The 14,933-nt window shown below is 35.8% G+C and overlaps 1 protein-coding gene across 1 annotated transcript in view; it reads left to right on the plus strand.

The window, feature by feature from the left end:
* The window catches only part of LOC150104736 (uncharacterized), a 252,990-nt gene extending 245,309 nt beyond the window's left edge, over positions 1-7,681 (plus strand). The window contains exon 11 of the mRNA XM_090395619.1: positions 6,555-7,681. Coding sequence (XP_090251745.1) covers positions 6,555-6,833 — 279 coding nt within the window. The 3' untranslated portion in view covers positions 6,834-7,681. The remainder of the gene's footprint in view (positions 1-6,554) is intronic.
* Positions 7,682-14,933: the final 7,252 nt, after the last annotated feature.

Genomic DNA, 14,933 nt, shown 5'->3' on the forward strand with positions numbered 1-14,933 from the left:
GCCTGGCTTTTGGCTACATTGTCCTTTCTACTGTTGCCAGACTCAAACTATTTTCTTCCACGACCGAGGGCTATTTCCGCTCCTTTCCGATGGGACATCCAGCGGTTGGCACGATTTCTGCATAGGCTGATGATTCGTGTACGGCTCTGCGTGGAATCTTGTTCAGCACAATCAGGAAAATGGTCTGCTGTTTGACATCATAGAACCTGGCTCGTCCTTTCTCTGACTGCCGGTCAAGAATCCTCGAGATGAAATCTAGAACAAAATTAATTATCCAAACAAAAATTAAAATTGAATAAGTAACTAAAAATTAGTGAAATAAAATGCATACTTAAAAAAAACCAACAAATAGTGGCAGAATGATGAGTAAATAAAGAGGGGTGAAGTGAACAACAATATGGTTTTATTGCTTCCACGTTTTGTCAGATTTGAAGTAAATATGTCTTATCCACATTTCATTTCAACTAGTTGCTTGTTGTTTATTGATTTTTATTATTGAAGGTTTTCCTTCTTTGACCAAGGCTCAGTATATCTTCAGAGTGCTAAGTGATACTTGGACGAAGTGTATCGTGAGTTAACCCCAGTATTTCTATATTTTTCGGAAATGTTTTTTAATAATGAAAAAGTGGCTTAGAATTAGGACTTTGAAAAGAAAAGCAAATGAAACAGGTGATGCTAACCCTAATTGTGATACACGTGTTATAACGGTGAGTAAATCTGATACTATTAAAGTAGAAGAAACAAGCAATTCAAAGAAAATATACAGTAGGAAATATAACAGTTCATATTTGGAATTCGGGTTTACTTTACTTGGTGTGGAGATGAAAGTGAACAGAAACCTCAATGTGTTTTGCATTATGAAGTGTTGTCGAACGAGTGCATGAAACCTGCAAAACCCCGAAAAAATTTAGAAACTAAACATTGTGATGTGAAAAATAAGCCAATTGAATTTTTTCAGCGACGCTTAGGGACATTAAATCATGGGAAAAATATAGTTTCAGCCATGGGTTCCATTAATAGCAAGGCACTGGAAAACAGGTAAACCTCATTCTATTGGGGAAAATTTGCTACTTCCAGCTATAAAAGATGTGTAAAAACGATGTTTAGCAACAAGTTACTAAAAGATGTTGATTTGGTTCCTCTTTCAAATGACACTGTTGATCACAGAATTAATTATATGGTAGGTGACGTAGAATCTCAATTAATCGAAAGAGTTAAGAAGAGCCCTTATTATGCGTTACAAAAAGACGAGACTACTGATGTTACAAGTGATGCACAGTTAATATGCTACGTAAGATATGTACATGATAACAACATTCATGATGATATTCTGTTTTGTAGAACTTTGTCATCCCGAACAACTGGAGAAGAAATATTTCACACTCTTAATAATTACATAATACACAAAGGGGATCCAATGAATAAAATGTATGGGCTTCTGTTCAAATGGAGCTTGCACACACCCTTACACAGGTATAGTAGGGTTGTTTCTAAGGTCAAAGAAGTAGCTCCGGATATGAATTGGGTATATTGTTTCATACACAGGGAAGCATTAGTCTCCAAAGTAATGTCACCAGACTTTAAAACTGTGCTATACAATGCTGTAAAGCTAGTTAATTTTATTAAGGCTCAACTGTTAAATAACAGATTATTTTCAGTACTCGGTGATGAAATGAGTAGTGAATATATATACAACTTTTGCTTCATTCTGAAATTCGCTGGCTTTCCAGTGGCAAAGTACTAACAAGGTTATTTCAATTAAGGCACAAAGTTTTATTGTTTGTAAATGAATGTAATTCTGATTTTGCATCACTCCTTATTGATGAAGCATGGTTATCAACACTATCCTATCTTTCAGACATTTTTTTGAAATTATATTAACTAAATCTCTCCCCTCAGGGAAATTCTTTAACTGTTCCTGATGACTACGACAAAATAGAGGCATTCGAGAAAAAAACTGGTGTTATGGATTAGTTATATAAAAGACAGACAATTTGCACCTTTTCCAACATTCAAATCCTTTTTAGTGGAAAATGATATTTTTATTGATTCTGAGCTTCTGGAAAAGATTTGTGACTGCCTCAAAACTCTGAAACCTAATTTCTGAATACTTTTATAAGAAATTTCTGTGGGTTTGTGATCCATTTCAGGCTTACAGTCACGAGAACAACCTTTCATTATCGAAAAAAGAACAGTTAATTCAGCTTTTAAGTGACAATGGATTTAAAATGCAATTCTGTGATCTTGGTTTGGCTCAATTCTAGATCTCACCTTCAGTGAGAAGTGAATTTCCCGAATTATCTGAGGAAGCATTGAAAATCGTCATGCAGTTTTCTACAACCTATCTTTGTGAGAAAGGATTTTCATCGCTCCTTCAAAAAAAAAAACAAAATACAGAAATTGTCTTAGTGTGTGTGCCGATCTTCGAATGAAGTTGATCAATATTGAGCCAGATATCCAGCAACTCTGCAAGGGCCGAGAAGCTCAACCATCTCATTAAAAGTAAGTAAATACACAAAGATGTTATTATATTATAATAACATAATTATATGTTATTATAATATAACGATTAAAAGCATATCATCATTAAACAAAGTTTTAATTTTTATTAAAACTTTGTTCAATTTTTCAATACACTTTTAATCATTTACTTCCAATTTAATTATGTTTCCATATATACATATCAAAACATTCTTTTAGATTTATTATGTTATAAATGGCATGGTTTTTCTCAAATTTTGGTAATCCCCAGTTTTTTTTTTAAAAAATTACATAACTTAGTCATCTGTAGAATTGTTTTAGGCATTTTACTCGTTCTTGGGCTTAAAAAGGTTAAGAAACACTGTTTTACTTAAATAGTTTAAGAAATACACACTTTTATTCAAATAATTTTGTAGTTTTTTTTTATTCCAGGTTGAATTAGTTCATCTCAGAGAGAGAGAGAGGGGTGGAATGTTTTTCTTAAAAATATTCAGTTTCTCTTGATTTGCAGGAATTAAAAGTGAACAACCTCACTTAAAAATACACCAGATTGACAGATTCTCCCTGAGGTTGTCCCAGAAGATTAGTCTTAAATAAGCATTTAATAAGCATTAAATCTGTGAACCTTACATATTCTTATTTTAACACAAGTTTTACACAAAGCTATAATTGGTTGATTGATCTGGTTTGGGATAGAATTTAATGGCACTAACTTGTGGAGTAATTATTTACATGATATTCTTATTATACAGGGTGGTTCAAAATTCCACGTACAAACTTTGAGGGAAGGTAGAGAACATCAAAATCAACCATATTCAAATAGGAAAGCATGACTGGAAACACCACTGGAAGGTACTAACAGGGACACAAAGATACAGAAATAACACAGGGTAGTAAGTAGCATAAAAAACTTTATTAGGCATAACTGAACAGTTCAATAGCAGTTGGATGCATAACATGATTTCACATCAGGTGCTCAAAGTTACGACCATTAGCAGTGATGCATGCCTGACACCAACAATGCATTGATGCCGTACATTTTCGAAAATACCTGGAGTTTCCCAGTTATTAGCAGTGCTGATGCCGATTCTTGCCACGAGATGCATGTCAGAGGCAACAGGCATTTCGTACACCATGGCTTTAAGGGTCCCCACAGAAAGAAATCGATGCTCAATAAATCAGGTGAGCATGAGGGGGGGCCATGCGAGGGGTCCACCACGCCCAATCCATCGAGCCCAAAGGACCTGTCCAAAAACTGATGTACAGAAATGCTAAAATGGGCTAGAGCCCTGTCATGTTGGAGCCACATCTGCCAACGCACAGTCATTGGAACATTGAGGATAATCTTCAGCCATCAGTAACTAGACCCGTTGCAGATGAAATGGATGTAAGGACTCAGAGTGCAAAACATGCAATACACCAGATCGAGATACTCCTAGCGCAGAGGCAACGGTACATGTGCTTGTCTCTGGATTATTGTCCATCGCATGCAACACCTCCTCTTCCATGGTGGGATTTTGCATCAATCATGGCCGCCCATTATCATGCCTGTGATCCCTGAAGATCCAGTCACGCAAATTCTGATGCAAATGCGCAAACATTTGGTGATGTGGTAGACATCTGTTTGGGTACTTTTCCTGATACATTCGTACAGTGGCTCGTCCATTACTGTCAGCTAACCCATAAGTGAGGTGCATGTCTGCCATCTTAACATTCATAAAACAACGCATGTTCTTCGTACAACGTGGAAAACTCGAATGAGGAAGCCCCAATGCTCACCTGGAGCACTGCCGAACATCACCACCTATCACTTTTGGGTGGTGTTTCCGATCATGCTTTCCTATGTGAATATGGTTGATTTTGATGTTCTCTATCTCCCCTCAAAGTTTGTAAGTGGAATTTTGAACCACCCTGTATTATCACAATTTTGATCTCTCTCCTCTCTGTTTTTTTTTTTCTCCAGAATCATCTTTACTTTGGTAAAATGACAACAGAATTATAAATATATCATTCCATTCTTATCATAATTTATTAATTTCAAGTTATGTTAAATGTCTTCATTCATTGTTGATTAATTTTAACGGTATAGATGAGAACATAGAGTAATAAGAAAATAACTATTTATTAACGTATTGCTGATATTTCACTGATATTCTATCCAGCATCTTAAGAGCACAAAAACAGTTTGTCACAGTACACAAGACAATCACAATCACAATGGGGCTAGTTTGAACACTTGTAACGTGCAACACAAAGACTAAAGTCCTAATTAAGTGCCATCTATGTTGAGGGAAAAAAAAAACAGAGAGAGTAGTAAGCAGTTATTAATTTGATCTTAAGATGACTGTCTCCCAAATCTTTGGCAAATTTATACAGCCATCCTTGTTGAGGTTTGGAGTGTTTCAAGGCTTCTGTTGATTACAGTAACAACCTCTCTGACTTGTAAGAGCTTCTGTGCAGCACTTTTGTTTTATTTCCAATTGATCCTGTATGCAAGGGTATCTAAAGCATGGTCTGCCCAACCCCACTGAGATTTTAGGTTTCATTTTTTTTTTTTGTCCTCTGTAATGATATAAGGTCCTAAGCTGTAGCTTGTCTACCATAGTGTAAATCAAACCACATGCCTAAAGTGTCCTAACACATGTGGTCTGTAGAGCAGGATGCTATAATTTTTTTTGGCATTGTAAAAAAAAAAAAAGATAGGTAGATGTCAATGGATGAAACATTTCTTTATGCTTCAAGCTTTGCCCAAAATTTATTTCAAGTGGATTTATTTATTTTTGATGTGAATTCAATCCACAGATGGCTGTAACTTATATTAACATTTAGTGGCTTGAATGGGCTAAGTAAATCTAGGAATTCTGCTCTAGAATTCCCAGATTTGAAATTCATCTGCTACTTAAGTGAATTATCTCATAACTTGATATCTGCTGTAGCCTAGGAAATGTGTTCAGACAGGGAATTTGATTCTTTTGCATCTTCTTTCACTATGTGTTATTCCCGCTTCCTATGCAGGGTCCACGTGTTACTTAGATGTGACTTCTTGTTAGTACCACTCCCAACCGACTTGTAACCTAGCCTGCTGCTGGGTGGGAGGGATATATTTTTGACTGTAGCAGCGTATGTTCACAGGGCCAGTTTGCCTGCTTGGGGGATGACAAACACCAGATAAACTAGCAGAAAAAACCCTACTGCCCGTGCCCCCCAAGACTGGCTAACTTGGCTATGGCTAAGGAAGATCTTCAAATTCCTCACGTCTTCGATGGGAATCGAACCTGGGACACTCCTTTCCCAGCCATATGGTTGCGAAGCGCAAAGCCACTAGGCTAACCGCGTGGATGAATTTGATTCTTTTCCATTGGTGTCACGTATTGGGTTGCTCCACCTTAAAAACAATTCCAAAAAATCAACATCTATTAGAAGAAATAGTTGAGTTTGAATAATTGGTCAGTGAATTATTCTAGAGAATCGTAGTGTTCTAAAGTACATAGAAGCCCAGAATCAGCATGGATTTTCATAACAAAAAATAAAATTTTTTCTGCATTTAAGTCTTTTTTTCCCTTTTCCCTTGTGAAAATATGATTTGCATTTTGAAATCTTAGCTTAATTTTACATTTTCTACAAATTTGTCTTGTTTATTTATTTATTTTATTACAGTTTTCAAAATAAGACTTTTATGATTCTATTGCACACAGTTATAGTGTTGGGTTGTTTATAGTATTCATTAATGTGACTATGCCACAAAAACACTGGGGGACTCTCGTTGTAGGCATATACATAATTTTTCCATATTTTTCATGAAGAATTTCTTTGCATTTTGTATCATTAGAAACCAAAATAGGGCTGCGTTACTTATGTAGTATTTTGTTTAATAAAATACTTTTTTTTTTGGCCAATTTTAGTAATAACTAATCTCTAACAGTTTAGCACAATATTTTGTTTTATATATTTTAAAATGAACTTGAATCACTTTGACTATCTTTCAGTATGTTTTTTTATTCCTGATATAAGATACTCTTAAATTTATTTTAAAATGCCAGAGATTCTAAAGTTTCTTTTTATGTTTATTTCAGTTACTATTAGAAAGCAAACGAGATAAGCTATGTGAGCAGCATGAAGATGCCTGCCGCTTAAAGGAAAACATAGACAAGCGAAGTAATCAGGTATCAACATTCCTCCGGCACTACTTGTCTAGTGAAGAATACTCCAATTACGATCACTTCATTAAGATGAAGTCAAAATTATTAATGGATATTAGAGAAACCAGTGAACGAATCAAAGTAGGAGAAGAGCAACTGTCAGCCTTGCAGAACAATTTTAGTGTCCCCCTTTGGAAATGTGCCAATTCTTAACCAGATGGTCAGCCTTACAGCAGGTAGTTCCTTAATCTCCTACTTCTTGGCTGAGGGTCTGCAGGTTTCGGGCTAGCCAAGTAGTAGTGATGACAGCACCATGGAACCTTGCCAATTAAGGCTTGTGTTGGTGCCATAGACAATACTGCAGATCGCTTCAGTGAGAGTTTGTGATGTCTCCTTCCTGGCTGTGCCATACCCAGAATGAGGAACTGTACATATCAGAATGTCATATTATATCATATGTTGTTGTCCTCAACTCATCATGTTTTAGCTGTGTGCATTCCCTGTGCTGATTATTTTAAAACTGGTGATGTGATACAGAAACTGTCACGGGTTTATCCATAAAGAATATCATTCCTTTGGTGTATTTATCCTTCTCTGTTTGGCTTCATTGGTTCTTACAACCAGGGCTTTCATGCTTTTTTTTTTTTTTTTAATCATTTTAGATTAATGTGCTGATCTGACTAAGCATTTAATGTGAATCTCATCCCAACCGTTTTATAGCTTTGCAGTCTGTTTAAAAATCTGTTTATAAATAAGTAAACACACTGTCTATTATGGCAGCTCAGTATATGTTTATATATAGGAGTGTTTCTTACAGTTCCTGGGAAATTGCTGGAAGGCAGTAACCTGTTAATGATATGCTGCCCATTATGTAATGCTAAGTTAACAAAACATGAAAGATTCTTTAGAGCTTGTTGATAGTATTTTTGTAGAAAGCCTTGAACCATGGTTATCCTGTTGGAAATACATAGCCCTTATTGATGTACTCCAGGTTGACTCTGCTTCAGAAGATGTTGAGAGGGTTGTTCACTGCAATAAAATGTCATGTATATAAATAAAAATTGTTTTTTTTTTTTGAAAAATTTTAATTTTTGAAATTAAATTTCACTCATATTTTTTTGTCAGAAATACAAACATTGTGTAAGAGCAGAAACCATATACTTCTACTTATATCATATTTGGGATATAATAATAAAAATTCCTCACCTAGCTATAATACTGGGACAAGGAGTGAATTTATTTGCATCATTTGAGATTTGGGTTATGATGCATCATTTTCATCATAATCCCATGGCAGAAATATTTATTCAGTATACCTGAATGCGAAAATTCATACTGCTACTACTGCCAGATACTGTTTAGTGTTTGTATGAAATATCACCAGCACTAAATTTCTTCATAAATCATTTTTCAAAGCATTGTTTATCATAGATCTAGTTCTAACTGAAAGTTGTTTCTGTATTTCAACAACTTATGCAACCAAAAATTTAGAGAATACACAACCATTGACTGGTTTGTTCAACGTAGTTAAAAGCATGGATGTATTATATATCAAGTTCTATAACATGAGCTCATTACATCATTGTGTTAATTTCATAATTTCATGTAGTCAAACATGCATTGTGGAAGTCATCATTGCAACACATAAAGCTCATTGACCTCTGCTTTGATCACTAATTCCACATTTTCAGACAGTGCATTCAATCTGCCAGAACAAAAAACATTCCAGTTTTGATGGTTGGCCTATTGTTCTACTTCACTTTCAGTGTCACAAAGAATCTTCCACATTAATTTAATAACCAACTCATGTTTCCATCATATCATTCCTACTCCCATCCACCAGGTTCTGCAAATGGCATTTCCTCAATCTATCCTCATAACCAACATTCCAGTCACTGTTCCTCAAGTTCTTTTTACTATATTTTCATCCCACTGATACCCAAGTGGTTAAACACAGCCTTATACATTGGAACCATAAACTTTACTTCTACATGTCAATGTCCTCCCAGTTTGCAGTTCCAAAATTTCAGATCCTGTCCACCATCACTTCCAAATATCTCATTTCCTCCTCATTATAATCAAATTCTTGACATTTACCCTCAAGGAGGGGGGGGGGTGTACAGGATATGATAGTAATGATGTAAATTTTTCATGTAGTACTAACTTCCTATCTACAATTTTCCTCCAAATCAATCTATTACGTGTCAAGGTTCCAACATTGTCAGATCTTATAGTTCTGTCTTCTAAGGCAATTTTTATCATATCAATCCACCTATATCTTGGTCTTCCTCTGGGTCTTTTTCCTGCCAACCTGGCAGAGAACACTTGTTTTGCTAATCTTTCCTCTCCCATTCTGTTTAAATTTAAATGACCATACCACCTGAGATTAGCTCTGCTAACACAATTCCTGGATGCTAACAATGTCAAGTTCTTTCCTAATATCCTTGTTTTTAATATGATATTACTACTGATGCCATCTGTTCATTTCCCCCTAATCTTTCTCAGGACTCTCATATCTGCAGTCTCTAGTCTTTGGTCAAGTGTTTTACTTCTAATCCAGCTCTCAGTTCCATAAGTTAAAGCTGGTTTGAACACTGTCTTGTATATAGCTAATTGTGTTTTGACTAATTTCTCTCTTATTCCATATAAATTTATTCAGTTGACTTCCTACCATACCAGCTTTGTTGATCCTGTTGTCTATTTTCCATATTTAATATACCATCTTCACTAAAAATCGTGCCTAAGTAGCTGAAATGTTTTACTTGTTCTATAGGTTCTCCATTCACAGTGCAGTCGATATTTTCATTGTCTTTGTCTTGTTATTGCTGATCTTCATACCATATCTATTACAGCAGTTATTCAATTTAGTCAGGGAATCTTGCAGACTTGTAGCAGATTTATTTAGAAGTATAACATCATCTGCATAAAGCAAAGAGCTGAGATTAACATCTCCAATTTTGATATCAGATTTGATACCACTTTCCTTCATAATGTGATCCATATAGATAACTAATAACAGAGGGGATAATGTACATCCTAATCTGACCAGATTTAACATTAAACCATCTTCTTGTACTTCCTTCAATTCTAATTGCTGACTTACAACTCAAATAAAGACTAAGTATTGCTTGATATATAATGCCCCACTGACATCATGCAACTGTAGCGTTTTGAATAGCTTCTCTCTTGGCACCTTGTCATATGCTTTTTCCAGATCTACAAAACTTAAATACAGATCTTAGTTATACTCTCATGATTTCTGAACTATTTGTCGTAAAGTGAAAATCTGATTCTGAGAGTCTCTATTGGCTTGAATCTCAACCGTTTCTCAAGTATACTGGCACAAATCTTACCCAGGAACACCCAGTAGAGAAATACCTCCATAATTCTCACATTCAGTTTTATTTCTCTTTTTATATATGGGTACTATGAGAGCTCTACTCCAATCATCTGGAATTTGTCCATCTGAATTGCAGTGCAGCCACTGTAGGAGTAGAGGATCCATACTTCTGGTAGAATATCATCTACTCCAGCTGCCTTTCCATTTCGGACTTTTGATGGCTTTTTCTACTTCAAGTATGGATATGTATTCCTGATTGTGCATGCCTAGTCAGTGTTTTTTTTTTATCACTGTGCTGCCATCACTGGTAGTTTTATTTAGCAATTTTTCAAAATAATTACTCCATACTTCAAGGATATCTTTTTCTCCAGTTTTCATATCATCTTTAATTCCTTTTACAGCACTCTTTCCTCCATTTCTGAGCTTCTTCAACAACCTCCAGAATATCTTGCCACCTTTTTGATATTTATTTTCTATGTTCTTACCAAAGTCTTCCCATGACTTTTCTAGTTTTACACAGTGTTTAGCTTTCTCACATTTGTCTCTGTTTTCTCTAAGAGCCCAAGCTGACTTATTTGCCAGCAACTTTTGATATGCTTTCTTCTTTTCCTTCACTGCCTGTGTCCACCATGGAGTTCTGCTTTTTCTATCCTTGCAGACGACCTCACCACATGCATCTCTTGCTGAATCAATCAATGTTTTCTTCGGTGCTTGCCACTGAATCTCCAAGGTTTGGTTCCTGTTCTCAAACTCTTTCATTTTTTTTCTTGAATAATATTTGTATATTTCAGTCTACAGTTCACATCTGAGAGCTGCTCAACTTTTATTTGCTTTAAAACTTTCTTACATGTTCTTCTTTTCGATATGAAATATTCGATTTCCTCTGTCTTCAAATTATGAAGCAATAAAAATTAATTAAAAAGATAATTTTAGCTGATTTATTATTCTTCAAGACCTAAAGGGAATCATTGAGGAAGACTGTAAATCATCCATACTGGATCATCTGACTCCTTTCTTAACAGCACACAAACTTAACTTTGATGTTCCCCTTGTCTTCTCCCTACCTTCCATATAATAAATTTCAATTTGTTATAAGTTAATAACTTATAACACCCTTCTAGAAGTTTATAGACCTCTTTCATATCACCCCCCCCCTTTCTTCCATTTACCAGCATCTGCAGTCCACTTACATTCAATCTGGCCTCATAATCTACAATACATAATCCCAATATCATCTTTGTTACTCTTCTTGATCTCTGAATGGTAATCCACATTCAGTTATTGAAGCAAGAGACAAAATGACCTTACATGTGAATGTTTGTTCATTTCAACATCACAATTATCCTCTAAATTGCCTAACTTTACACACTTACTAACATTGAATAACAAATATTGAATAACAAATAACAATTGAATAACAAATACTAACATACAAATAACAAATAACATTGACAGTTATTTGCCCACTGTTCCAGATTATTCAAATCATTCTGTAAGTGCTGTACAATCTGATTGTTCATCCTATCTTTGCATCACTGACAACCAACAAAACATCTACTGTCAGATCCTTCGTAATATCATTAATGTATAGATTGAAACAAGTGGTCTAAGGACTGATCCTTCAAGTTAACCACTGCTCATTTTAAATCTGGAAGTTCACACTCCCCATATACCACTTTCTGATACTTATCTGTCAGTCATCCACATATCTAAGTCAATAGCGTATATTCCAATTCCATAATCCCCGGTTTGCAATAGCCTTTCATGTGGTATCCTATCAAAGTCTATCAGTATCATGGTATATCCATTCCCTTTATCCAACTTGCCCTATAACATTATAAAATATGAGCAAGTTACTCAGACATGACTGCCCCTTTAGTAAACTATTCTATTTCTAGCAAAGTATAGCTGATCTGTCAATCTATTTTGGTATGCAAGTTGTTATCAATTTCTCTAACATCTTCACCTAACAGAATTGCAACCAAAAAGAATAGGAGACAAGCAGGAAGATGGCTGTTCATTTGAAGCAATCTGGTGTGAGATTAAGACCCGTAAGACAAAATATACAGATGGTTGTTACTATAAGCCAAGGAGTTCCACAGATGATCTGGAAGACATGCATCCCCAAATTAGTACAGGTCGAATGATTATTATGGGGAACTTCAACTATGGAGTTCCCCATAATACTACATAAATATGGAGTTCCCCATAATAAGACTGGAAGGAAGAAAGAACACATGGCAGGAAGGAAACAGAATTGATACGCCTGCTAAGAGATAATTACTTAAGGCAGCATGTAATGGAGGGGATTAGGGATGGGAGAGTATTGGACCTAGTCATAGGATCAGAAGAGATATCCATAACCACCATGATAAGATTGCCTCCAGTTGGTGAAAGTAACCATGTGGTCCTAATTTGGGAGATTGTAAAACATGAGGAAGAAGAGATATTTGCAGAACTACAAGGCAGGTAATTATGACATGCTTAGGAAGAAGCTTCAATCTGTACTATGGCATAAAACACTGCAGGGCAAGGATGTTAGTAGTGCATGATATAGTTAAGGGTCATTTAGAGGAAATGGTATTAAATTGTATACCTAGGGTAAGGAGGGTTAATTGGGTAGGAGTTAGATGGATGAGTAATATCATTAAGCACAAGCTGCTGTGGAAGGTATATAGAGCAGGCCAAAAGAAATCCCAAAGAGTTCTTTTGTTATGTGGCACATAAGAGGAAGAATGACTATGGAAGATTAACTTTAATGAGTGATGATGGTCACAAGGAGACAGAAGCAGATAAAATAATTGAGTTATTGAGTGACCACTTTGCAAGGGTATATCATCCTAGTGAGGTTGCTGTTTTAACCTATGTGACAGACACTAATGTGGAAACACGGGCAGATGAATTGGAGATTCTTTGGATATTGCAGAATCTCAATGTAAATGCAGCTGTGGGATTAGATGGGATATCAGATAGGATTCTGTGAGAATGTGCAAGAGAACTGGCAATGCCTTTGACTTGGGGTGGTGTACTAGAAAAATTGGTCAAAAAGAGAATTCAAGAATGTGCAGATAAAAATATGGTACTGTTATGAGGGTCAACATGTCTTTGGGAAGAATCAACCATGCCTTAGTAATTGACTAACTTTTTATAATAGAGTAACAGCTGAGTTGGATAAAGGAAATGGCTACACAATGATTTTGCAAAGGCATTTGACAGAATACCACATGGAATTCTGTTATGCAAATTAGAATAAAGGTGGATGGATATGACACTCGTTAAGTGGATAAGAGGGTGGCTGCTGGACAGATATCAAAACGCGGTATATGGAGGGGCAGAATCGAGGTGAAAACAGGTGACTAGTGATATCCACAAGGTTCAGTGCTAGGACCATTGCTGTTAAATTAGTACATACTGATGATGCAAAATTAGGTAGAGTAATAGTTAATCAAGGCAGTATGGAGAGCTTGTAGCACAATTTAAATAGGCTGTCAGTTTAATGTCAAGTTATGCATTTTAGGATTAAGCTAGAGATCTGGGGGGGGGGGGTAGATAGAGAGTTAAAGTTTAGAGGACATATTGCTAAGGTAGCCCATAAGATTACTTGGCTATTGAAGAACACATTAACAAGCAGAGATAAGGAAGTTGTTATTCCTCTTTATAAGGCCTCAATATGCTCACATCTGGATTACTGTGCTCAAGTCTGGTCCCCTGGGTTTCTTGGGGATGAAGTAGTGGAGAGGATTCAGAGGTGAGTGGCCTGTGGAATGTTCCCTATGAAGACAGATTGAAGGTGTGTGGATTGCAGAAATTGGTTGATAAGAGAAAAAGAGGAGATATGATAGAAACATTTCTTTCTTAAAGAGTTTTATAGGACAGACACAGGGGAAATATTTCAGCACTTGGCTAGAGGGACCAGAACAAGGGATCATCCCTGGAAGTTGAATAAAAGCATGGTTAGTGGAGGGGTATGAGGACTAGAATTTTTTGCTTGGAGAGTTGTGAGTGCTTTGTCTGTTAATGGGTTCAAGGAGAGGCATGATAGATTTGGTCTCCTGCGATGAGTCTTCGAACTCCATGGAGGTTCCCATATAATATTAATAATAGTAAAAAAAAAACTACCAAAATATCAAAAAGATTCTGATAAGTCGGTAGTCAGACACAGGTTTTTGCCACTACCTTCACACAACAGCACTATCATATATCATACATTCTTTCCATTCCTGTAAGATCTTTCCTGAGCTGACATTCGAGTTTACAAACATGTCAAGAACCAAGCCAATTTGGCTGAACATTCCTTTAACAAACATACTGATATCCCATCTGGTCCTATTGACAAATTTATATCCAAGTTATGCAACAGCTCTTGAATCTCATTCTCATGCACCTCTATCTCTTCATCTAATGCAGCGGTAGCACTGTGCACCACGTTACATACATTTGGTTGATGGATCTATCTTCTTTTATTCTCTTCAAATAATGAAGTGAGCACTTGTTATTTTAACAATCATATCTGCTTCTGACAAGAGTATCATCTGCAATAAAATTCTTTTGGGTAGCCTTGCCCTCATAGTCAATTTCTTTTCATATTTGATTTAGATTTCTGTACGATACTCGTAAGTTTCTTGCCTGTGCTGTGTGTATATATATATTTCATACTTCTCATTCTTATTCTCACAATATTCCCTTTTACGTTATCTTCTTATGGATCTCTTGCTTAAAGCATCTTTTTCAAAGTTTTTTTCCCATGTATTGCAGATATCCTTCCCATTCAATAACTGATATCATGGGATTAAATATAATATTCTTCAAGTTTGTCATAACTGGAACATTCATATTGCTAGCTGCTTCTCAGGACAGTATGGCATGATCACTGTCACCAACTGGTTGCAAAACAGTCACATTCTTAACTGAGACCGCTTCTGACACTATGACCAGATCTAATACTCTATGACCTTGAGTTCCTTCTTTTCCAT

This window comes from Typopeltis vanoorti, chromosome 7, assembly GCF_054136105.1.
Source record: "Typopeltis vanoorti isolate ZY-2024b chromosome 7, IOZ_Tvanoo_1.0, whole genome shotgun sequence".
NCBI classification, from domain to species: domain Eukaryota; kingdom Metazoa; phylum Arthropoda; class Arachnida; order Uropygi; family Thelyphonidae; genus Typopeltis; species Typopeltis vanoorti.